General features: G+C 42.6%; 1 protein-coding gene across 1 annotated transcript in view; it reads left to right on the top strand.

Moving 5' to 3' along the window:
- The window catches only part of LOC143987598 (interferon-induced, double-stranded RNA-activated protein kinase-like), a 329,449-nt gene that overhangs the window by 183,381 nt on the left and 123,082 nt on the right, over positions 1-22,986 (top strand). Inside the window, exon 11 of the mRNA XM_077486452.1 lies at positions 2,421-2,547. Coding sequence (XP_077342578.1) covers positions 2,421-2,547 — 127 coding nt within the window. The remainder of the gene's footprint in view (positions 1-2,420; positions 2,548-22,986) is intronic.

The following is a 22,986-nucleotide window of genomic DNA, read 5'->3' as shown; positions in this document are numbered from 1 at the left end:
GAGCTCTGTTGGATGGTCTCACCAGGTAGGAATCAAGGGTAAATCAAGAACATCAATGCAGGCAGAAATAAAAAGTCTGTCAGGGTTTCTAGCCTTCTACTACTCTATTAAATAAAATAATTGACCAGTGTCGATTTGTTCTGAAGCCGTGTACACACGTAGCCATCTGTCCGACATACTTAGTCTGGTGGACTTCCCGCCAGACTGTCCGTCGGACTTTCCGAATGGGCTACTTGCCCACACACGGCACTTTTTCAGCGGACTAATACGGCGTACTAAGTCCGCCGTACTATCCGCCCTACTTTTGAAATGAACGGACTCGCGCACACACGCGGAGGAAAGTCCACTCATTTCGGAAAAATATCGGCGTGGGGGTCCCCCCCAAGTCCACAACAGACCCTTGTCTGAGCACGCTACCCGGCTGGCCAGGAAAGGAGGGGCGAGCGAGCGCCCCCCCCCCCTCCTGAGCTGTACCGGTGCCCTCAACATGGGGGGTGCCCCCCCACCCCAAAGCACCTTGTCCCCATGTTGATGAGGACAAGGTCCTCTTCCCGACAACCCTGGCCGTTGGTTGTCGGGGTCTGCGGGCGGGGGGCTTATCGGAATCCAGGAGCCCCCTTTAATAAGGGGGCCCCCGCATACCGGCCCCCCACCCTATGTGAATGAGTATGGGGTACAATGTACCCCTACCCATTCACCTGTAAAATAAAGTACAAAAAAAAACCACAACACACAAGATAAAATAATTTATTGCACAGCTCCGGGGGTCTTCCGGGGTCTTCTCGCCGGACTCCTCCGCTATCTTCTTGTAGCTCTTTTACTAGCGGAGGAGCCCGGCATTCTTCTTCGTCGCCGCGGCCTCTTCTTACGACTTCGGGGGTCTTGTCCCCCTCTTCGGTTCTTCTGCCAGGCCACCGCGCCTTCTTATAGCTCTTTTACAGGCGGTGGCCCGGGCTTCTGTCACCGCCGCCGCCTTCCGTTCTTCTTCTCCTGGAGATGTTGACTTGACGTTCTCTCCGGCCGCAATGCCAGGGACGTGCTGCGACTTATATAGGGACAAGGGGCGGTGTCACATGGGTTGAAGTCACAAGCCCATGAAGAAGTCACGTGGTCTGACGTAACGCGTAGGGAGTGGCCGTAGGACGTACCGGAAGTAGACCATACACCACGGAATATATCCTTTGGATTAACAGTATAAGCATCCATGCTATTAATGGCCCTCTAGTGGCCGAATGAGATATTTACATCTTTCATCTGGATTTTCTTGATGGCTGGATATGAGGAATGAAATGGGAGACCCCCTGTGTTTTGCGATGAGCCTGTTTTCTCTGTCTTAAGGTGAGAGTTCTGGGAGCCCTGACTGTTTGAATTCACATCACTGTTTCTTCATCATCATTTTTTTCATCATTTTTTGGTGCTTATTACTATATGGACTTTTTATTTTTTTATTTATATTGATCTTTTCACACGTTGGTTTTGCACTTAGCAATTTTTGATCTATTTATATATATATATATATATATATATATATATATATATATATATATATATATATATATATATATATATAGTTTTGGCATCATTTGCGCAGGACTCTCTTCTCCGTTGTCACATGGGTTGATGTCACATGGGTTGGTGTCACATGGGTTGATGTCACATGGCGACAGTCCCAGCATCCTCCGGGACTGTGACATCGTAAGGGGGCGGGGTCACCATGTGACACCAACCCATGTGACATCAACCCATGTGACACCGCTCCTTGTCCCTATATAAGTCGCAGCGCAGCGCGTCCCTGGCATTGCGGCCGGAGAGAACGTTGAGTCAACATCTCCAGGAGAAGAAGGAGAAGAAGAAGAAGATTGGAAGGCAGCGGCGGCGGCGACAGAAGACCGGGCCACCGCCTGTAAAAGAGCTATAAGAAGGCGCGGTGGCCCGGCAGAAGAACCAAAGAGGGGGACAAGACTCCCGAAGTCGGAAGAAGAGGCCGCGGCGACGAAGAAGAATGCCGGGCTCCTCCGCTAGTAAAAGAGCTACAAGAAGATAGCAGAGGAGTCCGGCGAGAAGACCCCGGAAGACCCCCGGAGCTGTGCAATAAATTATTTTTTCTTGTGTGTTGTGTTTTTTTTTGTACTTTATTTTACAGGTGAATGGGTAGGGGTACATTGTTACCGGCGAGAAGATTGGAGTGTAAAACTACATTCTAAGTCCGCCGTACTTTCTGGTCAAAAGAGTATGCCGGAGGCTACACACGGGGGGATTGTCCGGTGGACTTGAGTTTGCCGGACTTTTCCACCCGCTTGTTTGATCGTTTGTACGTGGCATAAGTCATATGCTACTTGGAAAAACAGTTGTAAATTGATTATACCTGGTAGGTTGAAAGCCCACTGCTAATAATGTTATTCTATACAATTGTGTTACAGCACTAATGATGTAAGTCTGGATAGAAGCACTAGTGAAAGTGGAAATGTCCAATTAACAACTGGTGACTCTAGTTTGGATAGAAGCACCACTGAAAATGCACTTCAACGATCAACTGCTGCACCTGAGGTATTTTTAAGACAATAAGAGGAAGAGGAGAATGCTTTAACAGGATACCGGTGTTTGATGAAACTAGAATATTTTGTTTTTTCTACTGCACATATATATGTCAAAATGAGAATCTGAATGTTCTTTAGACTCTGATGTCATGGAGTGGGATGAATGTGTGGATAACTTAGGGAAATGCGCCAGGTTTCTTGCCATCCAGGAAACAGCCATTAAACATTTCACCAGGTGGTACCTAACCCCAGTTAATTTACATTTTATGTTTCCTATATTATTTCCTCTATGCTTTAGAGGTTGTCCAGTACCAGGCACATTCCTCTGTTTTGGGAATGTGACCATATTACTCCAGTTTGGAGAAAACTAACAACCTTTGCATCTTCTTTTTTTCATTTAAAAGAATTTTATTGAACGCAGCAGACCAAACACCATACGTAAACAATAAACCTTTTACAGCATTTGACACACTTGTACTTATAAATAACAAAGAACTTTGCAGATAAAACATCCTTCACATATACATAGGAAGTACACTAAACCTTTGCATCTTCTATTGCAGGTACCCAGATTACGCTGATCCCCATGCACTGCTTTATTTTCTCCCCTATTTTAGAGGTTCCCACTTTACAGATGAGACTAATCCATACAATCTGTGTCTGTATCCAAAACTTCCTCAGTTCCAAGCTCCCAGGTTAAATTGTGAGTGAAATCTGTAGAGTAGAAAAAATATTTTACACTCTGTACCATACTATGCCTTATTTACCTCATCACAAAAAGCGTAACCCTTGGTTTGATAACTGTAATATTTTTGCTTGAATCATTCCTGGTATTTAGTACAGACTATTTGTCAGTTCACTGTCTGATGCTCTCTTTCTTTTTCTTTTATTTGGAAATGATTATATTATCAGCAGCTTCACTTTGAAGATGGTCTGTACTATTCTCCTCGTTACACTCACATGTGTATCTTGATTTTGTAATTTTATGCTATCTTCTTAACTATGTCCCGCATTTTGTTATCCTTTTAATAAAAAAAGTTTGTAAACAAAAAAATAAAATGGAGGAAACAATACAGAGTTAACATTAATGTATCACACAGCGCACAAATTTCTACTCCAATTTCACTTCACAGATGAAAAAAATAACCAGCTCCCGGTATCAATGTTGGTATAAAATCCATCTTTATTGGAACTTTAAACCAAATACCCTGTGCAATGCATTTCAAATGACAAATCCTTTTTTTCGCTCAGTGTAACTTCTGCATACTTTCAGCTATTAAAGCCATTCAACTTTTAAAATGTTCAGCTCTTTCAGCTGATGTGTGCTTTCCTTCAAATTTTTTTCTACTATTTATACTTTTTAAAATATTAAGCTTTTTAACACTTTTTTTTAACATTGCAGTCAACGAGAGCATGCTTAAAATCCGTAAAATCTTCTTCCGCTGCCAAAAGTTTCAGCTCCTTCATACTTTCACCTACAGACGCCAAACAAACTTTAAAATGTTCACAAAAACATTGTGACCCCCCCCCATGATCAGCCAAAACATTATGACCCCCCATGATCAGCCAAAACATTATGACCACCCCATGATCAGCCAAATAATTTATGACCACCCCATGATCAGCCAAAACATTATGACCACCCCATGATCAGCCAAACCAGTATGTCCACAACATGATCAACCAAATAATTTATGACCTCCCCATCATCAGTTAAAACCACCTCATAAAAAAAATTATGATTTTTGAAAAATAATATTTTTTGAAAAAGAAAATCATTTTAAAAAATTTTTTTTTTTAAAAATGTTTGAATAAAAAATTATATTTTTAAAAAAATTAAAAAAATTTTTTTTGAAAATTTAAAAAAAAAAATCATTTTTGAATAAAAAAAATTTTTTAATAAAAATTTTTTTTGAAAAAAAAATTGTTTAACAAAAAAATTTCATTTTTTAAAAAAATGTTCAGCTCTTTCAGCTAATGATGGGACTTCTTCAATGTTTTTACTACTATTTATACTTTTTAAAATATTAAGCTTTTTAACACTTTTCACAGTTACTTTAGCCACTTCAAGCACACAACAGTTACTCAAACCACTCCAGTAGGTGGAGGCAAGAACACTTCACACAATTTCCCCAGAAATTGTAGACTTTTCTAGTTAATGCAGATTTTGCTCATCCCATGGAGCCGAAGAGCCACCAAAGATCTCTGATTTTGACTAGAGCATATTTAAACTTGACAACTGGGCATTCATATACTGTATATAGCAATAGCCTCAAAACAGTAAGTTTGGTTCTTAACTTTTTAGTAGTATCTGCTTGCACGCGAGGTAACTTGAGTAGGTGTAGAGTTTATTTTTTCTGCTATGAAATATGTGAACTATACTTATGCTATATGGTACTGTACTATTGACATAGCTATTTGCTTCTTTGAATAATACTAAATATTATTTCTTAATTTACATTGTACATTTCTGGATACAGGATGAAGTATTAGGGTATATTGGGTTATACTGCCGCTTTCAGAAGGTGGAACAGCTGTAAAAAAAAAAAAAGCTGTAAGACTTCACAGTATGTTATCTCCCACTCTCAGTATACCAGTTTTTTGTTAGTTTCCCAAGAACTTGTGTCTTTTCTGTTCTCAGAGGAGCAAACCTTTTCTACTTTTTTTTACAAGACCTTTTTTTTCTAACTAGACTCTTCAGTCACTACAGAGCCACTGGGGCCTATTTTGTAGCTTTTCAGATTGGCTGATTCTAGCCTTAAGGCTGTACCCAGACCCCACTGTTAGGAAAAAGTGGGGTGAGTCAGAATTGTGCGCTTTTCAGCACCGGACTCTGTTGGCCGTCCCCTTATGCCACGTACACATGATCAGACTGTCCGGCGGACTTAGTTTGGCGGACAAACCGCCGGAAAGTCCGCCGGACTTTCCGAAGGAGCGGACCTGCCCACACACAACCACATGCCCTCAACATGGGGGGGTGCTTTGGGGAAGGGGGGCCACTCCTTGTGGTCCACCGGATAGTCTGATCGTGTGTACGCGGCATTAGACATTTTAGACACTTTTAACATATCATGCGAGTTAGCCACAGAATGGTTTACAGGTCCTGCTCTTTGGTGCACTGATGTGGTGCAACCTGATGTCAAGCATCTGTGGTAGTGAATTCTTGCAGACTCTGCATGATCTGCTCTTGATAGGCCTGCTGGACACCAACTCTCTGCGCCAAATGTTGAAGTTGTTCCAGAAGAGGCTGTGGTGTCTGAGGAGCACATGGCTTGAGTCAAGTGTCTGTGGTAGTGTTTTACTTGCGTTTATCTAGCAAGGTTACTTTGTGCTATAAGCAAGGAAGCTGAGACTTCTGCAGTGTGTAAATGTGATTTTACTATACAAAGATGCTGTACATACAAAACTATTACAATATTAGCAATACAAGACAAGACTGACAGATATCTATAACAAGGGAAATGAATGGCTTCAAGAATGTTATAATGATATGGCTGGTAATGTGCGACCTCATCCCATTAATTTTAAATAGAAAGGAAGTGTTGACATTTTGAGTCTCCTATCAAGAATATCAACAAGGGGGTATGAGCATGGGGACTATTGCGGGGCACAGATAAACTTTTTTTACACAGAATAGTATCGAGACACTAATATTACATAAAAAACGTTTATTCAAAAACTTATATACAAACATAAAAATACACATCACAAAGTGGTAGAGACGAATATGGTAATGATTCGACTAGTTTCACTTTGCAGCTTCATCAGGATATTACCTAAGTCTGAAAATACATAAATTTAGTATAACAAGATATTGTACATTCGTCATTACAGTATCCGACTATAATCATTTTCAAATGGAGACATGGTTAGAATGTTTCGAAGTGGGACTGCGCTCCTACCTCTCCAAACCTATTCCTGTGCCTGGTCAAACCCAACGGTGCACATCAGGGAAAGGATCCTTCCCGGCGACTAGGAGGGGATTATATTGTCAGACTGGTGACTCGGATCCAAATCTAATTGACATAGACTAAGTATATAAAAAAAAAGATAAAATTATATAAGAAAAGGTATGATAAGGTGCTACAGGTAGGGGAAAAGGGCTCCAGTGATGGAAAAAAGACTAATCCGGAGGAAAGGGTGAGTAAAGATCACCAGCGTAAGATATAGTGAATGTAGATCAACTGTTAAAGTGAAAGCGTGAATTGGTCCCAGACCTCAAAGAAGATTCCACTTCAAAGTGTAAGGAGTGAAAGTGGTGTGGAAGATTGTGAAGAAAGAGGATTGTGACTAATCATCACAAAGAAATACCAAAAAGAAGAAAACTCAGAGACAAAACCACCAAGTGAAAATATCAACCCAGTAGTTAAGCATAATTACCCTCTCATCAAATTGAAAAGAGAAGAGAAAATATAATAATTTGGTCCCGGAGGTACAGGGCAGGGAACTGATTAACCAGTAAGGTAATCGGCAGGGGATGTAAAACAACAGGACGTACGATAGAGATTTCCTTTTTAATTAGTTGAGTAGTAAGTACAGAGTCCACAGCTCCCCGATGCCATACTAATAAGAGAAAGGCAAAGCATATTAACGTTTTTGTAACGTGAATAAATACCTAGATAGTCCCATGTAATGTCCCAAGTTGTATCACTCACCCCTGCATCACCTGCACCCTGGATTTCCTCCGGGTCCGGTCGCCACCGCTGACTGGCGTATGATACGCCATTAAATACCCCTCAACCCCGCTGTAGACGCAACGCCGTGTCGCCGGCATATAACGTCAGCGGGGTCAATGGTCTGAGCAGGGCGCATGTCATTGACCCCCATGCGCACGCGTCCTAGTACTATGGGCACCAAAAACATGGCCGCGCCGCTAGTATAGCAGCGTCGGTCCAAGCAGGTATACGGTAATGGGCGCATGCGCGAGGGCCACAGCAGACATGCGCGAACTGCGCCTGCAAGAGGGGGAAGCGAACCGCCCCCTCGTACATCAGCACAGACAGGAAAAGAGGCCCCAACCCCACAGTCAACACTGGACGTGGGTGACCTCCCCCTCCCATCCGCAGACCAAACCAGCCGCCGGAAAAGAAACCGCCCGCACACCACTGAGTATACAGGACTGATCAGAAACAGGGACATCTGTCAGGAGGTGATTGAAGCGCAGTAACACCTCTCAAAGAATAAAAGGAACAATTTTATATTTAAATAGCACATGTCAAATATTTGATGTATAGAATACAATACAATAAAGTAATAGATTACAAATGTAAAAAAACAAAACATATGTACAAAGACATACATTTTTCTACATTGATGCTATTAGGAACACAGCTGGTAATTATGTCCAACAGAGTCCCCACAACACTTGGGGGCACCCCACATGGAAGACACATAAGACGGGGGTTCCTTTGGACCCCTGTTCAGGGATCCTACTATAGGCCATGGGAAAGGGATCTAAGGTAAGATCCTTCAGAGTGGAAGACCACAAATTAAGAATTACGTATTGGATACACGTAATCATTAGTATGGAATTATAAAAAGGCTTTAAATTAGTTAGTTTCATTGAGCCCAGGGGGGACAAGTGCACTCAATTTTTCTATCCATAGGGCCTCTTTTTGTAGTAGTATTTTGTCCCTGTTGCCACCCCTGATATCAGCCGAAACCACTTCAAGTGCCACAAACTTTATAATTCCTACTTTAAATCGATGATGTAAACCGATGTGTCTGCCAATGGTAGTTAGTTTCCCATTAGTAGTATAATATATGTGGTCTCCCATTCTCTGTCTAAATTCGCGTATGGTTTTGCCAATATAGTATGCACCACACTGGCATGTCATTAAGTAGACAATGCCAGTGGTGCCACAATTGGCCGAACATTGTAGTCTGTAATTTTCTCCATTCGGGAGGATCACAGATGTTCCAGAAGATATCCAAGGACACATAGAACATTGGCCGCAGGGAAAGGTGCCCTTGTGAGCAGATCTCGGGTTAGATTGTATCTGATAGTGGCTGCTAGTCAGCCGATCCCTAAGTGATCTGGCCCTTCGAAATACAATTTCCGGGGTTTGCCTTACATATTGTGTAAGTATATGATTCTCTGTGAGTAAATGCCAGTGTTTAGAAAGTATAGTTCTAAGTGTATCGTGATGGGCCGAAAATTGCGTAATAACTTTAACTGTTTCTGTCGTGGTTTTTTTCTTATTGGGGTACAATAAGGAAGTTCTCTTATGGCCCATCGCCCGATTAAAAGCCTTTCTTAAATTTGTAGGGGAATAGCCCCTGAGTTGCTGCTAGTGATCTATAACAAGTAAAATGGCTAGAAAAAAAAAACAGCCTATGAGCTATAACTACAAATACATTTAAAAGTTACTTATCTTCTGTTACTGTATGTTCGTGATCTCCATTGGCAATGATTCTTCTTGGAGACCAGGCTCTGTTCTTCTATCATGAGTGTCTTCTTCTGATCTTAAAGCATGATGATGTGTGTACTCCCAGTCTCTACTCATCCCTTTTATGTACAAGTTTGTCAACAAAAATTAATGGTTACAAACTTGTTTCCATAACAGCCGACTAACAGTCATTCTTTCAGTTTGAGAGCTGAAAGAATCTCAAACAAGTAATGTCGTACTTGTTTACTGTAGCTATAGAGACAATAGCCTGTTGAAAACTGTCAATTGAATACAACAATGGTACCTACCCATTGTCTACTCAAGCCAAAACCTGACAACTAACAGTCATTCTCTCAGTTTTAGATCTGAAAGAATATCAAACAAGTATGTCTTACTTGTTTATTGTAGCTATACTTTTTTTTTTTTTTAGTTCATTTTTCACATTTACAAATAGTATTATAAAAATTATATAGTATATAGCTCTCGTAAATCTATTGTCCAATATATACCATATTGACAGCGCTAAAACAACACAACAATCAATATTAAGAGGGTGATAGTCCCATGGTTATAAAAAGCACCACAGTAATGTCCTTAAAAAGTCCCACGCATCTAAGGATGGGATTTCAGTTGAAACAATCAAATGATGAGAAACAGAAAAAAAAGTCCATCTCCAAGATAAGATAACCAGTGCAAAAAGAGCTTGACAGCCGGTGACACCCCTTATGGTAACACACTCACCAGAACCCAAAGGGTTAACAGGCACTTCGTTATGAGTAATCTTTCTCTGGTGTTCCTCTGTCATCAATGATCAAAGAAGGTTCTCAACCTCAGATTCTTTAATATCGCATCAATCACAGATATTTCAGGACTTTTTATACTTCACTCCCAGCAGAAGGTTCGCATATAGGAAACGACAAAAAGAGAGGTTCCATAGTGCAAACTGTTTTATTCATTAAAATATTCGTGCGCATATACACCATACGTACATAATCATTTAAAATTCATTCACAGAGATGTCACTACTAGAACGACCGGATTTGTCTCACCGCGGCTCCGGGCGTCTTAGATCAAATACAGGCTCGGCTTCCACGGCGGGTCCCGGGAGAACGTACAAATCGACCGCTCTGTAGTTACGAATAGCTGCTTGGTCACGCCCATACGCGTTTCGTCATTACGTCTGTGGGCGTCTGTAGACGCCCACAGACGAAGACGTAATGACGAAGACGTAATGACGAAGACGTAATGACGAAACGCGTATGGGCGTGACCAAGCAGCTATTAAATGCGATATTAAAGAATCTGAGGTTGAGAACCTTCTTTGATCATTGATGACAGAGGAACACCAGAGAAAGATTACTCATAACGAAGTGCCTGTTAACCCTTTGGGTTCTGGTGAGTGTGTTACCATAAGGGGTGTCACCGGCTGTCAAGCTCTTTTTGCACTGGTTATCTTATCTTGGAGATGGACTTTTTTTTTTCTGTTTCTCATCATTTGATTGTTTCAACTGAAATCCCATCCTTAGATGCGTGGGACTTTTTAAGGACATTACTGTGGTGCTTTTTATAACCATGGGACTATCACCCTCTTAATATTGATTGTTGTGTTGTTTTAGCGCTGTCAATATGGTATATATTGGACAATAGATTTACGAGAGCTATATACTATATAATTTTTATGATTTATTTATCTTTTGTATGATAGCAGCTTGCAAATTATATCATCCTTGACTCTGTGGGCGCTGGGATCAGTGGGGAATATTCTTAACATTTTATGTTCAGGTTGTTTGCCAGTGATATTAGTACTTGTTACAAATAGTATTACATTTTTTCTTATACTTACTTTTACAAATCACTTTACATAACATTCATAATAATATTCAATGTTTTCAGAATTCATATAAAAACGAGACGAGAAAAGCTTTACATTGGGTACCCGACAGGATCCCGATCCCTGCTATACCTCCGTAATGAAGAGGAAGAGAGAAGGAGGGCGGGGGGAGGGAGGGAGACAAGTTTTCTACCACCCTATGACCTATATTGTCACCTTACAAACCCTATAACAGAATAATATGTATACACTATAACTAGTCAAAAGTTATAATACAAAAACCCAACTAAGTGAATAATAAAAATATACTCTATAACTCATACAATAATGAAGTGTACAAAAAAAAAATATATATATATAAAGTGCTCAAAAATTATATATAAGCAACAGTTCCTCATAAAGACTTAGTCATGAGCAAATCAGAAATATTATGAATAGAGTGCTCAAAAATTATATATAAGAAAACAGTTCATCAAGATGTAATCGTGGGCATAACAGTCCAATAATCATAAGTGTTTCTTCTCAAGAAATCCTATGCGGGTGCAAGAGAGAGAATTTCCTTCACCAACACCTTGCTGATAAATGGTAAAAATGCGCGCTTACCAAATCCCAGAATCAGGAAGGCATTTGATATCAGAAATCTTAGGGGTCATCACACAGGGACATCACCTCGTTTTCACGTGGTTTTATATTCAGAATTGGAGTATAGGTGCAAGAAAGGCCTTTTGCTTATGCCCTTTGATGGTGAATGCCTTTTTGTTAAATCCTTTGACAATCTTAATAAGGAGATCAGCCCTTTTAATCTCCCAGTCCAAGGCAAAGCCAAGAAATTCCTCCATAATTCCTGGACTCCCAAGTCCTCCAAATCCACTAAAAAGTCTTTATTACGATGAGGGGGTGCCCACTACTTGTCAGAGTGGGGGGATTTCTATTGGCTTATGTAGCCACCTGGTTTCACAACACTACAAAAAGCTAGAGCTTTGGTCTTCCTCTGCCACCTCGCTTTATGCTGCCAAACAAGTGTTTCTGCAAAGATTGATGGACCTTGTCGTTTCTCTGGCTTGGCTTCCCTTTCAAGAGGTCATACCAATTATCCAGGAAAAGGAGAGGTTCCATGATTTTTACTTACGTTTTTTCACTGTCCCCAAATCTGTCCCATCCTAGATCCAAAGGTTCTCAACACCTCGGGTAACAAATTTCAGCTTGGAATCCACAAGATCAGTTATTTATCCCTTTGTCCAGGAGACTTTTTGGCTTATGTGGACATCAAGGATGCCTATTTCCATGTCCTCATCTTCCCAGCACATCAACACTTTCTGCATTTTGCTGCGTGCAGGAAAAATAGGATTTTTATAACAACTTAAATGTAAAATCCTTTTCATGGAGTACAGTACATCACGGGACACAGAGCCATAGTAGTTAGTATGTGGGTTATATAGGCCACCTTTAGGTGATGGACACTGGCACACCCTAAGACAGGAAGTTCACTTCCTATATAACCCCTCGCATTACTGGGAGTACCTCAGTTTTTGTAGAAAAGCAATATATGTGTATCAAAAGCGGGGAGGGACCTTTGTGTCCTGGGACGTACTCCAAGAAAAGGATTTTATAGGTAAGCTGTTATAAAAATCATATTTTCTTTATCGTACATCATGGGACCAGAGGCCTGGTGATGCACTGCCCATGAAGCACTAACAGCCCTGGTGGACGGCACTTTGATTTGAAAAGGTGGAACTTTCCTCTTCAAACCATAAGCTTGAATAATTACTTGCCGAATCCACTTAGCAATAGCAGATTTAGACGCTGCCTGTCTTTTTCTAGGACCTTCAGGCAACACAAACAAAACATCTGTTTTCCGAAACCTGAGCAGTTGCCTCCAAATAGATTTTGACCGCTCTCACCACATCCTGAGAATGCAGTGACTTTTCAGAGTTCAGATTTCTGGAAAAAATGAAGGCAGAACAATATCCTGGTTTAGATAAAAACCTGAAACCACCTTCGGTAAAAAGATAGGATGAGGACTCAATTCTACTCTATCCTTGTGAATGATTAAATATGGATCTGTACAAGAAAGAGCCACCAATTCTAATACCCTTCTTGCAGAGGAAATGGCTATAAGAAGAACTAGCTTCCTTTCTCAAAAGGACCAAGGGAATATGTTGTATCGGCTCAAACGGCTGTTTCTGTAATGCCGACAGAACTAAATTCAAGTCCCAAGGGTTTAGGGGTACTCTAACCAGTGATTAAGCCACGTTAACCCCTGTATAAAGCATCGGACCAAAGAATGCGAAGCAAATGGATGTTGAAACAATACAGATAAGGCCGAGACCTGGCCCTTGATAGTACTCAAGGCCAGCTTCATCTCAAACCCCATTTGTAGAAAAGCAGGGATTCTACCTATGACGTACTTTCTGGGATGCCAACCCCTGGATTTACACCAGGAAATAAATAATAAATGACTCTGGAAGCTGGCTTCCTTGCATTAATCAAGGTAGATATCACTGAGCTTGAAAGCCTGTGATTCTTCAGAATGTGGGTTTCATTAGCCAAACCGTTAAATTTAGCTATTTCTATGGTAGGATGGAACACTGGTCCCTGCGATAGCAGGTCTGGACATGGTGATAGGGACCCTAGGGGCCCTACCGCCATCTTTACTATTTCTGCATACCAAGATCTTCTGGGCCATACTGGGGCTACCAGAAGTACCGACTTCTTTTCCTGCTTGATCCTGCGAAGAAGCCGTGGTAGCAGCAGAATAGGAGGGAATGCATAAATCAGTAAGAACTGATCCTGCGGGGTCACCAACGCATCTGTCCCGCATGCAAGTAGATCCCTTGTTCTTGACACAAAGTTGTTGATCTTGTTGTTGAACCTGGACGCAAACAGAGCTACATCCGGGATCCCCCATCTTGGGCATATAGCCAGGAAGATGTTGGGGTGAAGAGACCATTCCCCTGGGAACAACTGCTGGCGACTTAAGTAGTCTTCCTGCCAGTTCTCTACCCCTGGAATGGAGATTGCTGATATGCACAACACATGCTTTTCTGCCCAGGTTAGGATCTGGTTTACCTATCCCTGTGCTGCACGACTTCTGGTGCCCCCTTGGTGATTGATATAAGCCACTGCTGTGGTATTGTTGGATTGGATCCTGTCAGGACAACCCTGCAACCTGAATGTAAAGGCCTTTAGGGCTAGTTATGCTGCCCAAATCTCTAGAGTGTTGATGGGTAAGGTCCTCTCGGTTCTGGACCATTTCCCTTTGGCAGTCATCTCTTCCAGAACTGCTCCCCAACCCAAAAGGCTGGCATCTGTTGTTACAACTTGTAACTGGTAAGCATTTCCCTTTCTGCAGATTCTCGGGTATCAACCACCAACTGAGGCTCTGATGCACTATTGGCAATAAACGCATTGGAAAATCTAGCACCTGGACTTTCTTGCTCCAAGCAGACAGGATACTGTTTTGCAGCAGTCTCAAATGAAACTGAGCATATGGAACCACTTCAAATGAAGCCACCATCTTTCCTAACAACCTCATACAAAGGTGAATAGAAGAACCATTCTTTGCCCTGATTACCTGAACCAGCTCCTTTATGGCACTGATTTTTGCCTGGGGTAAAAACACCCCCTTCTGGGTTGTATCTATAACCAGACCCAAGTACTCTAGTCTTCTTACTGGTTTTAAAGAAGACTTCTCTAGGTTGAGAACCCAACCTAGGTATTCCAGGTTAGTTGACCGTGGTGACCAAGCTTTGGTCTAAGCAGGCTACCAACCGGTCTATTAAGAGCAGGTCTTCTAGGTAAGCTATAATCATTATACCCTGGGCCCTTAATCTGGCCAGAGGAGGGGCCAGGACCTTTGTAAACACCTGAGGTGCAGTAGCTAGACCGAAAGGTAGAGCTACAAACAGACTGAAAGTGACGTTTTTCCACTTTGAAACGCAGATATTTCTGATGAGTGGGGAAAATAGGTACATGCAGGTATGCATCTTTGATGTCGATTGATGACAGAAGTTTTCCTCCTTGTAGGATGGAGACTACTAAACGGATTGACTCCATGCGAAAAGATACAATTTTTAAGAACCGGTTTAGATCTAGAATGGGTCTGACACCTCAATTTGGTTTTGGCACTGTGAAAAGATTTGAATAAAACCTCAACCCCTGCTCTTCCATGGGAACCACCATGATTACTTTTTGCGACAAAAGTCACTCCAACGCTTGAAGGAGAGACTTATTTTTCTCTGGGTCTTTGGGAACATTTGATCTGAGGAAACGAGGAGACGAGAATTCTCGGAACTCTAGTTTGGAACCTAGAGTTATTGTGGAGACCACCCATCTGTCCTGAAAATCCTCCTGCGAGACCTTTGAGAACAGTAGCAGTCTTCCCCCCACTCAAATGAGTGGGGGTGCCCCTTCATAAAGAGGCTTTAGCGTTCTGTCCTGTAGGCTTCCTCCTCCAGGACTTCTTTTGCTGATGGGGTTGACTCTGAGTTTTACCTCTTGAACCTGACAGTGGAGGCCGTCAAGACTGCCTCCAGGCGCCCCTAACACTGGAGAAAGAGCCGTTTAACTACTTGACAACAGGGCACTTAAACCCCCCTCGTGACCAGACCAGTTTTCAGCTTTCAGTGCTCTCACACTTTGAATGACAATTACTCAGTCATGCAACACTGTACCCAAATGAATTTTTTGTCCTTTTTTTCATACACATAGAGCTTTCTTTTGGTGGTATTTGATCACCTCTGAGTTTTTAATTTTTTGCGCTATAAATGAAGAAAAAAATTTTTTGGGGAAAAAAAAATTTTTTTCTTTGTTTCTGTGATAAAATTTTGCAAAATATTACTTTTACTTCATAAATTTTGGCCACGATTTATACTGATATATATCTTTGGTAAAAATAACCCAAGTTAGTGGATATTATTTGGTCTTTGTGAAAGTTCCAAAGTCTACAAGCTATAGTGCAAATCATAAAAAAAGATCACACCTGATGTACTGGTGGCCTATCTAATTTCTTGCGACCCGAACAATCCAGCAAAGTACAAATACCCCCCAAATGACCCATTTTTTGAAAGTAGACATTCCAAGGTATTTTGTAAGATGCATGTTGAGGTTTTTGATGTCATTTTTTCCCACAATTCTTTGCAAAATTAAGATTTTTTTCCCCACAAAATTGTCATTGTAATAGGTTATTTCTCTCACATGGCATGTATATACCACAAATAATGCCCCAAAATACATTCTGCTACTCCTGAGTATTACGATACCACATGTGTGGGACTTTTCCACAGCCTAGCCACATAGAGAGGCCCAACATGCAGGGAGCACCGTCACGTGTTCTAGGAGCATAAATTACACATCTAACTTGTTGACTACCTATTACACTTTTGAAGGCCCTGGAGCACCAGGACAATGACACGTGACACTGACGTGGCACTGATGACACATGACACTGATCTGGAACTGATGACAGATGCACTAATGCGTGGCACTGATGACAGATGGCACTAATATGTGGTACTGATGACACGTGGCACTGATGACAGATGGCACTTATACGTGACACTAATATGTGGCACTGATGACAGATGGCACTGATATGCGGCACTGATGATACGTGACACTGATAACAGATGGCACGTGACACTGACAGGTGGCACTGATGACAGATGGCACTAATATGTGGCACTGATGACATATGGCACTATGTGGCACTGACGACATGTGGCACTGTTGTGGCACTGATGACAGATGGCACTTATACATGGCACTGGGGACAGTTGGCAGTGGGGACAGTTGGCACTTTATTTTGTTTTTTGCACTCACTGCTGCAGAGGTTCATCTCTCCCTTCTCACACGCTGTCTCTGTGTGAGGAGGGAGAGCCGGTGATGAGAGATGATCTCATATGTTTACATCTGAGATCTTCTCTCATTGGACATGCTGATTGCGCTGTAAACGGCCATTGTGATTGGCCATTTACAGCGATCTGTGACTGGCTGTGTCCAAGGGACACGGCCAGCACAGAACTTCCCCGATGCGCGCTTGCGGGAGGGCGCATTGCAGAAGTAAACAGGAGGACGTCCAGGGACGGCCTCTCGGCAATTGGTGTCTGCGCTGCAGCCGTCTTTCGGTTACAGGGTGGACACCTAGTGGTTAAATGAGGGACGTTTACTCCATTTCTTAACTGGCAAAAGGGTACTTTTCCCACTTGAAATCTTTTGGATATAGTTCTCCAAATCATCCCCAAACAGCCTTACACCACGAAAGGGAAAACCCACCAGGAGCTTTTTGCATGTGGCTTCGGCTGACCAATTTTTCAACCATAAGATTCTACGCATATGCACTAACTCAAATGTAAGGTGAGAGGTCTGAAGGATAGAATCTCTGATTGCGTCTAACTCCTGGGCCTGCTGTTCAGGGAAAACCTTGAGCACCTGTTTCAAGTGGTCGCTCAAGGATTGACATACCCCAATTGCAGCCACTGCAGGTTGAGCTACTGAACCTGCCAAAGAAAAATATTTTTAACAGGAATTCCAACTTTTTATCGGTTGGATCCCTAAGCATTTGAGGGTTGTCAACAGGACAAGTCAAACTTTTATTTACAGAAGATATAGCAGCGTCAACTGCTGGTATATCCCACATCTTTGTAAATTTTTTCCTTCATAGGAAAAGTATTGAAAACTTTTTAGGAGGGAAAAATTGTTTATCTGGGTGATCCCACTCAGAATAAATAAGCTTTTCCAGCAATGAATGAACAAGAAAAGCATCCACAGCTTGAGGCGGCTTTAGTGAACCCAAACAAGAAGTTGGCTTTTCAACCGACTCCGTTACGGGTAATTTAAATGTGGAGCGTACCATTTCAGTAAGAGAATGCACCAGCAATTTCTCAGCCTGTGAATCTGAAGAGGGTCCTTCCCCATTTGATCCCTTAGAAGAGGAGTCATCAGCCTCTGCACGGCCCCTGAGGCAGATTTGTCGCCCCTTTCCCCAGAGTTCCTTTGTTTGAGGGTGCTGGGTGGTAGGAGGGGACATAATGCATTTTCTTCCACTTTGTGAACATGTGATTAAGGCAATAAACTTTCTTCCAATCCACTCTGAGGAAAAAAACCTCCTGAGTAATATATACGGGGGCTGAAATGCCAGAAGCAGTTGCAGCCCCTAACCCCAACAGCTCACTCTGATCAGCCTCCCATAGGTTTTTCAGGGGGAGATGGCGTGTCAGAGGGGGGACCTCGGAGCCTGTGGGAGATCCCTTTGAGCCCCTATTTTTTCGGGGTATTTGTACCTCTCCTTCTGCACATAAATGTGCTTGGGAATGGCTGTGTCACCCACACCCATATGCCATCCGTCTGCTCTGTGTCCCTCCTTTAGTTGTGTCCACCTGCAAAAAGTGCAACTTTATAGCTATAAATAGCCCACGCTGTGGGCGTTGAACCACGCTGACGCCACGCTAATGTCCGCCCCCTCATCTTTTTTCAAAAAGACCATTTTCTCACACGAGTGAGGCCTCCGATCTGACTGGATCACATGTGGAGGTGGGGCTGGGCCTCTAGTCTGGAAAGAAGCTGTGGGGGGACATTCCTGAAATGAGAAAACCCCTCTTCCTACATCCTACCTAGAGCTTGGGCTCGGAGGAAGCATGCAGCTTGTGACACTGAGCAAGACTGATGAGCATGGAACAGGTAAGTGCTCTTGACAGCCCCTGGGTGGTGACTTTAGGCATAGCAACATTTACTGAAAGGAGAAAAACCCACAAGAATTAGAAAAATTCTTTAGGAATCTCCCTTGCCTTATCTGGCTGCAGGGTTCTGTGGTAAACCAAACAGACCCAATCTTCACCACTCAAGGTGGTCTCCGTTAAAAAACCTTCAGGAACTGGGGCCCCTTGTTATTGGGGTATCCACACCCCTGGGCCTGTAAAGCACCCTGCCAGGAAAATATGGCTGAAAAAAAACACTGAATCCCGGGGTCCAGCTCTCTAAAAAGAGAAGCGTTACAGGCAGAACCTTGTTTCTTTGGACACGAGGCCCGGGTACCATTCAATTCGGCCTAGAAAAGACACTTTGCATGGATCCAGTTGCATGGCTTGCCATGTTATATACAGGACGTTTATGTAGGGAAGTGGCCAACCCCCCTTGCAAGCACCATGACCTTTTAAGGACTTATCAGTTTGGTAAGAGGTCAGCTGAGGTAACTAGACTTTGGAGGCTTTATCAGATATTGTGAGACAACTTCAATAAGGAAATATTAAATTTCCTCATCAGATCCTTAACCAGTAAAATACCCTTTTTTGTCCTACATGTAGACAAGGTTATTTTGGGGCCCAAGGCTTCCTTTCTTCACAAAGTGATTTCTTCATTTCAACTTAACCAGGACATTGTTATACCATCTTGCTGTCCTACTCCAATTTCTCTTTATTGTTAGGATCTGGTGTATGCTGTTTAACTCCCAGCTACAGCCCCCTTTCAACAGTCTGACTCTTTGTAATTTCTGAAGGCCTCCGTAGGAGAAACCTATTTCACTTCACACTATTGCCAGGTAGATTCGCCAATTCCCCATTTAAACCTGTGTGACCACAAGTGCAAGGTTCTGCCTTTCCTTGTCAAATGCACTGCACAAGATTAGTTGGACCATCTTGGGCTTTTGTTCTTCAGGTAAGAGTTAAGAGCCACCCCTGTTTACCTGTTGTTTTTGGGGGCTATTGGCCTTTTGTTGTGTTGACTTACACCTTGGTTGGACTGCTTTTAAGCATTACAGTGTACCCAAATGACTTTGTCCTGTGTCCCATAATGTGTGGTTTAAGAAAATATTATTAATAGATATTTGATTTAATGTGCAGTGTTTCTCTTGGAATACATTAGGAGACACTGGTCCCTCCCTTCTGTTAAGTTTGTTTCCTACTTTTGCTTTTTACAAACTGAGGCATGCTAGGAGTGTGAGAGGTATTGAGTTGTCCTTACAGCTTTATTTTCTGGCGTTCAACCTCCAGAAGGCAGCAGCATAACTCCAATGTACCTGAATGACTACATCCTCTGTCTCCTAATGTACTTCAAAAAATGATTTTGTGAGTCAAAAATAATTTTTTCTCGAATCGTTTTCCAGGGCAGCATCTGAGAGATGGGCTCCTCCTCCTTGACACAGGAAATAAATTAGTCCACTATTATAAATTTGACAGTCTTACCTGCGTGCCTCAGTGGTTTGTGTTTCCTCCAGACTCACAGGAGCTGCAAGAAACGTTTATTATTTTACTTGTCTCTGTGCTAGTTTCAGCATCCCATTCAGCCCAGCCAGCCTTGGGAGGGCAAGAAAATTTGAGCAAACTTGTTCTGTCTGAGATTTCACCCCTACAGAGGGGTCTACAATCATCCCCCCCTAGCTGGAATAAATGCACTGACATTTCCCCCATACCGCTTTGTTATGCTAGTGGAGGGACCTGCTACAAGCTTCCATCTGGCGTTACTGGTGAGGATCTTTCTCCAGGTGATGCCTTGCCCCCTGACCATAGGCCACCGCTGAACGGAGCGCCGCATGGGTAGGTGTCATTTTTTTTACATTTTCTCTCCGCCCACCCACCGGATTGCCTCCACCGTTTGCACAGCGATTGGCGTTCTTCGCACCCTGCAGAGCCGGATTCTTCCCTCGTGGAGGCTCTGCTGGGTGAACCAAGATGGGCAGACGCTGGACAAACTGCACTTCCAGTCACACATTTCCGGTTGGCACACTTCCGGTGACATCACTTCTAGGAGGAGGAATTTAAAATATATATATATGAAAAACAAAAAAACAAAATATATGTATATCTGTATATATATATATATATATATATATATATATATATATATATATATATATATTTATATAAAAAAGCAGCAGAGTTCCCCTCCCTGATGGAATCCCAGGAAGGAGGACACCAGCAACAGCGGCATGTACAAGTACATCCACCAACCTGCACAGGGTCAGCTGGGGCGCGGGGCCGGAGCTTAAGCAGGAAGCAGTTAAAAAGGCTCCTCTAAGCAGAGGATCCTGGTGGCTGACCATGTCTGATGCTTCTCCACCCTGCCTTGCAGTCCTGTAAGCCAGAATACTCCAGGGTCACCTCTGTCTGAACCTCACTGCAAAACTACCCACTTACAGGCAATTTTTAACTGCCTTCCTCACAGGTACCTTTTTGTGCTCGAGTTCAGGCAAGGACCCCAGAGGAAAAGAAAACCCTTCATACCAGCTGCAGTCAAGCGCAGATATCCATTTGCAGAGACAGACATCAAAACCTGGGCTAAATGCCTGTCAGCGAAATTCTAAGCTTCTCCCTATAAGCATATACGGTAATTTCTTTGTGCTTAAAAGCACAAATACAGCTCTCTCATATAATGCCGGGAATGCGCACTTCGTATGTCTCTCAGTAACACATACAGACACTGGTATCACGTTGAGCTCAAAAGAATCCTGCCTTGAATGCTTTTTACTCTTTTATACTGTCAACATGAATACACAAAGGAAGGCGGTGGCTTCAGAATCAGCCAATGAGACACTTATATCCTTTCAAAAAAAACACTCACACATATATATATATTCAAATAGAAATGCAGTAGTGACTTGTGCAGATGGCCATGTGCAAAACCATGCGGCAAGCACATGGTTCAGAACACGATCGTGTGCACATTCCCACTGCTAACAATGATGCGAGCCATACTCTATCATGGCTCAGCGAGCCATCATTTTGTATGGTCATGCTATGGTCCCCATTTAGGCAGATCTGCTTACTTAGAAGTTTAAATGCAGTCGCCATGGAGTGGCCAGTCCCTTGGTGAGGCATAAACAAACATCCTTAAAAGAGCAAACAGATCTGCCATGTCCATTGGAAGCTTTCCGCATCCAGTGCTCTTCCACCAGCATCTGTATGTGCGAATACGCTCACATGAGCATATTACAGCAAAACAGACACTGGAGGACATCTGACAACATACATTAATAAAAATTTCCACAACAATGCCCCAAAGTGGATGCCTCTCTGTCAAGAGTCACAAATCCAACTCAGGGGCTGCGAACCTGAGTCCAGCAATAGCTTCCACTTGCACAAGCCCACGCCTTACTAATCTGGTTAACTCCGCTATAAGAACTACTGGAAAGTGACACACCTAGAGAGGAATTAATAAGAACCATCCCTACACTGACCAGAGTGGCAGCTTTTCTAAAACCATGAGAATATCTTCAAGGGCCACAGCGCTACTCAACTCAGCCCGAAGAGCCCTGTGGCTGAAGTCTTGGGAAGGTGATATCTCTTCTAGAACAGACTGTGCGGAATTCCATTCACTGGAGACCTACTGTTCAGGCCTGAACTAGAGACAGTACTAGACAGGACCGCAGTAAAGAACAAGAGTTTTCCCCAAACCAAAAAGAAGCAAGGGAAGGCACCTTTCGGCAATTCAAAAAAGTTAACAAGCCGGAACCAAAGAAGTGGGGACAACAAAACAAAAAATAAGATTTTTATAACGGCTTACCTGTAAAATCCTTTTCTTGGTGTACATCTTGAGACACAGAGCCATTGTAATTACTGTATAGATTATATACGCACCTTCAGGTGGTGGACATTGGCACACCATAGACAGGAAGTTCACTCCCTATATAACCCCTCCCCTTACCAGGAGTACCTCCGTTTTGTAGCAAAGCAATACACTTGTAACCAAAAAGAGGGGAGGGAGCTCTGCATGTCCTGTGATGTTCTCCAAGAAAAGGATTTTACAGGTAAGCAGTTATAAAAATCCTATTTTCTGTATCGTACATCACGGGACACAGCCACAGTAATTACTGTATGGGATGTCCCAGAGCAATGCTATCTGAGGGGAGGGAGACACAAACAAAAGTAGGGTGCAATCAGACCTGAGGACCTATACTGCTGCCTGCAGCACACTGCACCCAAAAGTGATATCCTCATGCTTTCTTACATGCGCCTGATAGAATCTGGTGAATGTATGGATTGAAGACCAAGTGACGGCCTTGCAGATTTGAGCCATGGAGGCTTGGTGATACACTGCCCACTAAGCACTTACAGCTCTGGTGGAATGCGATTTGATTTGAAAAGGTGGAACTTCCCCTTAAAATCATAATCTTGAATAATTACTTGCCGAATCCACTTAGCAATAGTATATTTCAACACTGTCTGCCCTTTTTTAGAAACTTCAGGCAACACAAACAAAACATTTGTTTTCCAAATCTGAGCAGTCGCCTCCAAATAGAT

The sequence above is a fragment of the Lithobates pipiens genome, unplaced genomic scaffold (assembly GCF_037356315.1).
Source record: "Lithobates pipiens isolate NorthernLeopardFrog02 unplaced genomic scaffold, aLitPip1_a1.2 Scaffold_18, whole genome shotgun sequence".
Taxonomy (NCBI): Eukaryota; Metazoa; Chordata; class Amphibia; order Anura; family Ranidae; genus Lithobates; species Lithobates pipiens.
Note: the sequence above shows the minus strand (reverse complement) of the source record. Positions and strands in the feature narration are given on the sequence as shown.